Source organism: Mirounga angustirostris, unplaced genomic scaffold, assembly GCF_029215605.1.
Source record: "Mirounga angustirostris isolate CCGP_5_RB_7025 unplaced genomic scaffold, mMirAng1.0.hap1 SCAF_4, whole genome shotgun sequence".
In the NCBI taxonomy this organism is placed as follows: domain Eukaryota; kingdom Metazoa; phylum Chordata; class Mammalia; order Carnivora; family Phocidae; genus Mirounga; species Mirounga angustirostris.
In genome coordinates, this window is record NW_026991712.1 from 136,197,629 (window position 1) to 136,206,876 (window position 9,248).

General features: G+C 42.2%; 1 protein-coding gene across 20 annotated transcripts in view; it reads right to left on the reverse strand.

The window, feature by feature from the left end:
* The window catches only part of SGIP1 (SH3GL interacting endocytic adaptor 1), a 200,850-nt gene extending 193,482 nt beyond the window's left edge, over positions 1-7,368 (reverse strand). For 5 of the 20 annotated variants that reach the window (XM_054512824.2, XM_064589006.1, XM_064589008.1 and 2 more), the window contains exons 1-2: positions 6,669-6,962; positions 6,033-6,160 (exon numbers count right to left, since the gene is read on the reverse strand). In XM_054512824.2, the coding sequence (XP_054368799.1) occupies positions 6,033-6,042 (10 nt within the window). In that variant the 5' untranslated portion in view covers positions 6,043-6,160; positions 6,669-6,962. The other 15 variants (XM_054512823.2, XM_045897471.3, XM_045897470.3 and 12 more) reach the window with 9 other exon arrangements.
* Between the last annotated feature and the right edge of the window lie 1,880 nt (positions 7,369-9,248).

The following is a 9,248-nucleotide window of genomic DNA, read 5'->3' on the forward strand; positions in this document are numbered from 1 at the left end:
AGCGAGAGAGGGAACACAAGCAGGGGGAGTGGAGAGGGAGAAGCAGGCTTCCCGCAGAGCAGGGAGCCTGATGCGGGGCTCGATCCCAGGACCCTGGGATCATGACCTGAGCCGAAGGCAAACGCTTAACCACTGAGCCACCCAGGCGCCCCTCAAAATGTATTTTCTGTATATCACAATATCCCACTCCATAACACATTGTTTTTTCTTAATTATTTCTTGTTTATTTTCCAGCAAGAACAAAAATTTGAGCATTTATTTTTCCTACATGGACTATAATGCCCCCAATAATACCTTTCAATGTACCACATGAAATCATCGGAGTCATTTATATCTGGTTTTCCTCACTTCTCCAGTGAATAACCATACTAAGCGTCCACAGTGTGTCAAGAGCCAAGGATGAGGAGGTGAATAGGATAAACCAGATTCCTGTCCTGGTGGAGCTCAGCTCTGAGTGAGAAATTCAGCCCATGCACCATTAAACAACCATGAATCATAAATACATCTCTGAGGAGAGAGGGTGGACTGGGACGTACTTGGGGGCCCAGGGTGTGTGTTTGAGAGCTTGGGATGCCAAGAGGATAGGAAAGTCCTTCTGAGGAGGTGGCAGTTTTGCTAGGGCCACAAGAAAATCAGTCACTCCATGAATTGACAAAATTGTGGAGCAAAAGCCCCAAGGCAAGAAAGTATCTGTTCTAAACACGCTGAGACAGGCAGTGGATACAGTTAAACGGCATACACGTTCCAAGAATGGAGACTGACCCCTCTCCAATGGAGCCTGGACCTCCATCCCCAGTAGCTCTCTCCCAGGTAAGCAAACCATCCTGTGCCCATGGAAATATTTGCTAATCAACATAGAACCCGGTTAGCCCCAACACCTCTGTCACACACCCCACTTTCTCCTCAAGGATATCCTGCCCTTCTCATGCCCCTCAGTTCTCTTCTATCTCTGATCTCTTCCTTACTCAGTTCATTACTCCTCAGGGACTTCGTCATACACATTAGCCCAAATCCATTAGAATCCCTTAAACGTTTTCTCCCTTCCAACTCCTGTACCATCATCTCAGTAAATTCTCTCTCCCTTTATTAATTCCATTTGTGAGTTGACATAATGAAAGTACTCACAGTTTAACAGTAGTACATATGATGAAACTGAATTGAGAAAGGGTAAACTGCGAGTATAGAAGTAAAATGGAACATAATTGAAAATCCAGTGTCATAAGTCTCTAAAACTTCTGGAAATATACCTAAAAACTCTCTTCAAATTGTCTCTCCATATCCTCATTGTCTTCTAATTAAACCTTCCTTTTCACCAATAGCAACATTTAAAATTGAAAACACATTTAAGTCCATTGTTCGCTTCTGGCTACTTATTGTGGTACCTCTACTGTTCTTCACACATTTCATTGCAAATATTTAGTATTTCAACTAGATAATGGGTTTATAGCCTTTAAACGACTAGTGTGAGAATCTAATCATCATATGTATCATTATTCCTATGGGAAAACTTGTTTCAAGTGAGCAATTCATAAACAAACTTTCAGGAACATAAAAACTGTGAGTTGGTGACTTCCTGCAATTTGTTTATTTGAAACATGGATAATGTATATGCCAAAGCCAACAGAAAGAATTATCCAGAGTCTTCTAGAATGGTTTATCTAAGATAATTTTTTAAGATTGCATATTCCTTTTAGAGATTTAAAGTGTTGACCCATGGAATTGTATGGGCACTTACATATATAAGAAGGCTCTTTCTGACACAGAGCCTTGAGAAAGGAGAAAAATTACATAAATCATGACCCATGTATTAGAATCTCATATGCATGCTTAAGGTTTTCCAAAATAACTTCACTCTTTCTGGGAAGTTAGAAGCATTCCCTTTAAAACTTCTTAGTTAACTAGAAAACGAACAGTTCCAGCTTCAAAATGCTTTGTTCCTTTTTGATCAGATCAAAGAATTTTCCAAGTAAATAAAACTCTAGCTCTTGATAGGAAAAAAAATCTTTACTATTATAAGGTTCACTACAACAACAAAAGCCCAGTTAAGCTAGAATTATTCGAAATTGTCTAAATAATAATCTTGGAGATAAAAGGCATTAACAAGGAATTAAAAGGTATGGTTCTGTGGGTATTCATATTGGAAAGAGAGAGAGAGACAGAATATGCCACCCAGGAAACCAAGTCCTAGTTTTCAATTAGGTTAAGATGCCCACCTTGATACAAATTTTAAAAAGGTTCCTATTAGAAGATCCTAAAAAAAAAAAAAAGATGTTATGAGGGATCAAAAATATGAGCTTTATTGTTAAATGAACTTGGGTCCAGAAAATTCTCACCTCCATTTATCAGAATTCAGGAAAAACATGTAATTATGTCTTCTGAGGTAAATATGCTAATGCAAAACATCCAGATGACTACGCTGGTTCATTGTTTTTCTTCTAAAATTGAAGGAAGCAATAGATATATGACATAATAAAGGACTCCAATTTGGTTATACTATTTATAAGAACTTGAATTGACTAAAAAAGAGAAACATGAACTTGGGTTCAAATTCCTTTCTGCCATTTTTCTGCTTCAAAATATTATTTTTTATTTTTGCAATTTCAAGAAAGTACTGCAAAAGGCCTGCATGCAGAATATACTTATTTACAGGTCATCGTGGATAGTAAATATAATAAACTTTATTCAATCACCTTATACATTACAATTATATCCAGCAAACCCATAACAATGTACTTGTTAATTTAAAAAATTATTACATAGGATGAAGCCATTGGCTGAAACTTCTTCTAAGACAGTACCGAAGAGCCTGGCTATGGAACTAAAAGCACAGTAACTTGCAGTCCAGTCCTGTGACACAAGGGAAAACTTCCCAGGCTGCCCTACAAACACACAGATGTCCTAAGAAACCCTGACTTTGCTTAGCTTATCTTAGAAGGGGTAGCTAAAATGGCATTTTCAAACTTTAATAATAATATGTGAAAATAACAGAACCCTTGAAGCGTTGCCCTAATCACATAGACTGCATTGTAAGCTTAACCAGTATATGTGCCTTTTAGCAAATAACTCCTTTTGCTCACCCTCTCTCCCTTCCCATTCATACCACAGAAGGCTCCATATCATGGGAAAGGCACAACTCCATACCAACCACTGCCAAAAAACAAAGACGGCAGGAATCAGTTAATCCAATATCAAATTAAAATATATGTTTTTAAATAAAAATATTTGAAAGGAATCATGGAGCCACAAACTACTGGTAACATGTCTGAGGTCCCTGCATAATTATTTCACTACCTTCTATGCTGGGGAGGTAGTAACATTCTTCAACTATGACCAGAATTTCTAATAGGCATTGAATGAATGGAGCCCGTAACTCATTCCATCAAAACAGGATCACAAAACTAAACTACAAGACATTCTGAAGAATATTTGTTTACTTCTGTTTTACACAGAGTAGAGAAGTAGCTTGGAAAAGTTGCCACGGCCATGCTTTTCCTGAGCAGCAGACTAAAACACTTTGGTGAATATCGAAATATATACAATGTAAATGTAGGCTCTCTCCCTTCCTTAACAATGTACTGCATGTGTGTGTAACTGTGTGTATGTGTGTGGACGAATGTACTAGTTGACGAGGGACATCATTTAACCATCTTCATGGTGGATGACACATTCTCAGAGCCCGCTGTTCCAGCAGAGGGCTTCCATGACGGGATTTTAGGGTGTCTTTTAAGAGGTTCCTTACCTTTCCAAGGTTATTGTGATAGATGGAAGAGTCTAGCTTCCTCTCGGGGTGAGTTAAGTAGAAATAATAACTGCTCTGCCACATCTTCAGAATAGAGCAATTCAGAGGTGAAATTCTGGGATGCAATATCAGAAAGATATATATGTTGCCAAAAAGACTGGCAACTAAGTTACAAGGCTATTGATAGGCAAACTGATTTCTAGTTAAGGGTCCTACCTGCCTTTCTAAGGTCACTGAACCATTAAGATAATAAGTCTTGAAAAGCATGTAAGTAGGAACTATGGGTAGATAGAAATGATTAGTTTCATTAAAATTTTGAAGCCAATGGGAACACCTGTCCATTTTCTTTTGCAGGGATCTGATGGAAGGCAACTGCATCCATAGTGTCACCTCTAATTCAAAACAGTGCTAAAATAACATCCTTCATTAGATGAATTTGGTAGAGCAATAGTGCTAATTCAGCTCCAGCACACGTCTTTGTTACAGTTCTCATTTCAGTTTCAGCAGCTCAGATAAGCTTATCAGAGGGCTTTGAACTGACTGACATTCTGGGATGGCACAATAGATGATATTGCCAAGAGAGTCGTTCGTGAGCATCAGTAAATATTACTTCCTTCAAAAAAGACACTAACTCTGTAGTTTGCAAGGCAAGAAGTAAAAATGAAAGAGCTTCCACTTCCCTGTGTAAGATTCAGACCTAATCAGAGTGTATGCAGATTTCTTTTTAGGAAATGTTATAAATGAAATTTAGCTGGAGAAGTATAGTACCTCTATAGACAAGATTGTTTTTGTTTTTTTCTGAAGAGGGTAATCCACATGAGTTTGAATTGAAAAGTGTATCAGTAATACTCTCTGTTTGTCTTGCCTTGTTATTCAAAGATTAAATTCATTTTAAATTAGTGAAAATGACTTAATCTTAGGGCGTTAGTAATCTCAGTTTATTTAGACCTGTATTTTAAAGAACTAGCTTGAGAGCCCTTTGCAAACAAGACCAAGCTCCATAACAAAATGATACCCAATCTCTCTTTTAAGGCTATTTTGTAAAATCTGTAGGCCATGACTGTAGAATTCTTCACTCCCCCAAATTACATTAACAATGTTTGACATGATGACAGAGAGAGCAAAAAAGAATTCATTTCTGCCAAATAAGTGTGGGCTACACCACTGCTTTTTGAAACCATCCTCCTCTTATTCCATTTTGGTAAATTTCTAAGGAATGTTTAAAATCTGTAGGACAGACCTTGGCTTAAGAGGTGGCCTCTCTGCCATTTTCATGGCTGATTTGAGACCCATTATGCACTCGATTCTGCATTGTGAAATCCAGGCTGGGGACAAATTTCTGCCTGTCATCTTAGGAAAGGCCAGGAGTTTTGCACCATCCTGTAGTATGAAAACAAAATCAAAGCCAGGGTAGGGCTGCCTGCTTCTTTCTTAATCAGCTTGCTGCTTTTTTGAGGCAATCTTGGCTGTCATTATCTCAGGCATGGAAGGGTAATTTAGTAGAACAAAATATAGTTTAAACAACATCTCCCAGGGAAAGTTCCTTCTTACACTTAATATTGAATGCAAAAAGGTAATCAGTAAGTAATCATTTGGTGCTTGGCTAAGAATCATTGCACGAGAATGCGTTTAGGAAGCACAAAATCCCTTTTTTTTTAACCTGATAAGACCCCAAATCCAGGGCTAAGAGGCCCAGATATTTTCCTCATATTGCTCATTCTGTTGTGTGACATCCCCATATAACTATAGCTTATGGACCAAATTTGCTGCACCTCTCACTCCAACAATAAGATGTAAATTGCGGAGATAAAAATCTTACAAGAATTAAAAAAAAAAATTTAAACAGTTCACTGAAAATGACAGCATGGATAACTCTGTCAATGACCTCCCCTATCTAATGTCAATTTCAGGAAACAAGTTTCCATTGTAAATGTTTAATCAGTGTAGTCCCAGGAACCCAGAGCAGAAAACCTTATCTTCTCTCCCAACTTACTTGCTCTGCAAGCTCTTTCTTAGCTCTATCTCGGCTCCCTGGAAGCACTTTAGGTTTATTTTTTTTTCCCCCTCTCAAAAGAGCTGGGAGCTCTGTAGGTTCTGAGCTAAACAGAAGCCTTGTGGTTTGATTCCATTAGTCTGAGCCCTGGTCCACTGCAAGCAAACTGCAGCATTTCTGCTTGCAAATCCTGGCAACCAGGTTCTAGACCAGCCCCAAACAGAGGCTGCACACATTCTTCAACGCTGTTCAGCCCAAACCTTGCCTGAAGCCAGTCAACCACAGCAGAAAGCATCCTACCTTCCATCATGGTGGCAGAATTGCATTCCTTAATTTCCAAGGAGTCTGAAAAAATACAGGAGGATAGGATTCCAGGTCCCAGCCAAGTCCTCGCAACGCCGCTGCCGAGAGGTCGGCTCTGTCCACTGCTGAAGCCAAATGAGACAAGTGTTAACCCCAAAGATAGGCCATGGATGCTGCTGGTGCCGCTTCACCTACAGGCTCCCAGGAAGATGCTGCGAGAGAAAGGGAGAGGAACAGCAAGCCGGCCGAGCTGCACCGCCTGCGCTGCCTCGGCCAATCCCTTCCGCTCTGGACCGCGTCACATGGTAGCCAGCCTGCATCTCCTGACACAATACCCCGGGAGAGCACACAGAACCTATTTTCCGTCCCTATTCCCCTCCACCCCCACCCCTCCCGCTAGTCACCAAACGCACAGCCCCTTCCCCACCTGGTGACGCACTTCCCCGCCCCTCCTCTTCGTCTTCTTAAGCCTATTGCAGCGGCTGGGTACCCGAGATTAATTATCAGACGCTGCCACCTTAACGGGGGACTCGGGCATGAAAGGAGCACCTAAGTGGCTCGCTGAGGAGGGGATTGGTTTTTTTTTTTTTTTCCTTTCTTTCTGCTTTTAAAGAAAAACTTGTTAATAATTACGTGCAGTCTGAGGTCTTAGCCGCACACTTCTAAGCGCCCATTCCCGTCTCCTTTTGCCCTGCAGGAATTCCAAACGTTAATGTCTGTGGCCCCCGCACACGTCCGTGAGTCTCTCTCTCTCTCTCTTTCAAGAGAGAAAAATCAGTCCGGCTGACGTCACATCATAAGCAATTATCCCCAAAAGGATGATGCAGAAGAAATTTCATCCCAGCTGCCTTCAACAGAGCCAGGGAATTAATCGCGCATGACATGCCCAAGGGCTGGGAACTGTCATTAAAACAAAGAAACAAAAGAACCCACCCGAGTGGGGCTCTGGAATCAAACTGGCAACGCTTGAGATAATTTCTGGGCCGGGAGGCGGGAGAGACGGCAGCAGGCAGGGCGGCCAGGCCTTCGCCCGCCGGAGGACAGCTGTGCGCGCCGCCTGCTCCCGCGGCAGCCTGGACGCGCCGCCGGCCCCGGCCCGACCCGGAGGCGCTCGGCGTTCCAGTCCCCGCTCCGCGCCCGCCGCGCGCCTCCCCGGGGCCCCGCACGCGGGAGCCGCCTCCCCCGGTGCAGCGGGGCTGTGCGGCCAACTGCAGGCCCTGGAGGAAACCGACGTTCTTCTAGAGGACACTACGGTTTTTCGCAAGGCGCCTCCGGCATCTGTAACCGCCTTCCAGCCCATTCGTTCACCCCAGTGGAAATCCGGAGGGAGGCGATCGTGCCGGGTTCTGGCCGGAGGGGTGGGTGGAGCCCAGGGTTTTGTAGCTTCCAGGGATGGGATCTGGGTGCCGGGCTGCTGCCCAAGTGCAAAGGGTTATGGCACCCTGGCTGCAGGGGCTGAAAATCTGTCCCCTGACTGGTCCCCAGGGACCCCGGGAGCCTTTCGAAGGGCCTCAGGCCCTGAGGTCCGGCGATCTTGGGTTTCTTTCAAGCAGGCTCTGACAGCCAAGGAAGAAGCAGGCAGCTGCGTATGGGAGGGAAGCGAGGGACGGGAGATCAGAAGAGAGGGAAAGTCCTCCTTAGAACTCTAGGGGACAACAGCAGAAGTGGGGCATTTCTCCCTCTACAATCTAGCAGGAGGATTAGGAGAAAAGCCATAACATCACAGGCCAGTTGTGAGCATCAAATGAAATAACTTTAAGAAGTTAAGATGCATTACATGATCAATGTTGAGTCTCTAGTGCTGTTATTAATCCTTTATGTTATAAATACATCCACAAACTTTTAATATTGCTTAGCCCGTGACATAGTCTAGTTCTTTCCACCAGAGCAAATATGAGGTATTGCTGGCTAAGACCTAGGAAAGAAAATATAACTCAAAAAACTGACTGAAGAGCATACTAACAATTAAACAAACAAACAAACAAACAAAACACCAAAACCTCAGTTCCTTAGCAACTTAGAAGTTTTTAAAAACTCTTACTGTCCCTCAGGACACATATTTCAGTAGCCTCGAAATTTCACAATGACACTCTCCAGGGAGGTACAAATACTTGTGCCTTTTTCCTTATATCTATGAGGCAGTTGAATTTTAAAAGAGAAAAGAATTTCAAAGTAAAACTTGTGTTGAGTACAATTTACACTGTTCTCAAAACTGCAGAAACAAGATTCATGTGCGTGTGTACTTAGCCAAATTTTCTGTGGTGGTTAAGAACGTGGATAACTATTGGCATCAAACAGACTGGGTTCAATTCTGTCCCTGCCACTTAATGAGCTCTGTGATCCTGTACAAGTTATGTAATTCTCTGTGCCTCACAATTTCTTTATCTGTAAAGTGGGGATCAGAATAGTACCAAGTTCATAGGGCTATAAATAGTAGCAATAACAAACCTTTGTTAATGACTTACTATGTGCCAAGCAGTAGTCTAAATACTTGGCCAGTAAATTACTTAGCATTGTGTCTGGAGTGTAATAAACCTCCCATGTTAGCTTTTTAGTATCGGTATTATTACCACCAAAGGCTGCCAGAGGCGTTGGAGAAGTTTTTAGCTAACTGACAGTTATACCACATACACAGAGGGGATGCATCCAGAGGTGGAACAAGTTGGAGCTTTCTGAGGCTCCAGGGGACAGGTGAATAGAAGAGAGATTTGAAACAAAAGGGGTTAAGGAAGGTCCACTTGCAGAGATGGGATTTTGGAGTTCAGGAAAAGATGGAATGGACTTGGAGTGGCAGTTCTAAATCAAATAGGGGGTTTGAAATAAGAAAAATGGCTCAGATAATATCTGGAGGTAAGTGCAAGCACTGAGATGTGGAAATAAGAATTATTTTAAGAGATATAAAGGGCAAGAGAACCAGAGAAGCCCAGGTTGCCTGCCTTGCCTTACTCAAAGTACGTTTTACAGTATATTAGGGCAAACTTCTCAGAGATTTAGCATGGACACAATATCAGTTTTGTTTTAGACACACAGCAAGGCAGCTAGTTAGAGACGAAGACAGCTCAAAGATTTTTTCCGTCAGTGGGGTGTATATAGGAAAAAGAAGTGTCTGGATATGATTGTCAGAGAAGGACCAAGAAAGGGATGTGTCACCAAAGGTGGTAAGGCTAGTCCGAAGACCGGTTAAACTTTGTGCAACTTTATTACCAACTGTAA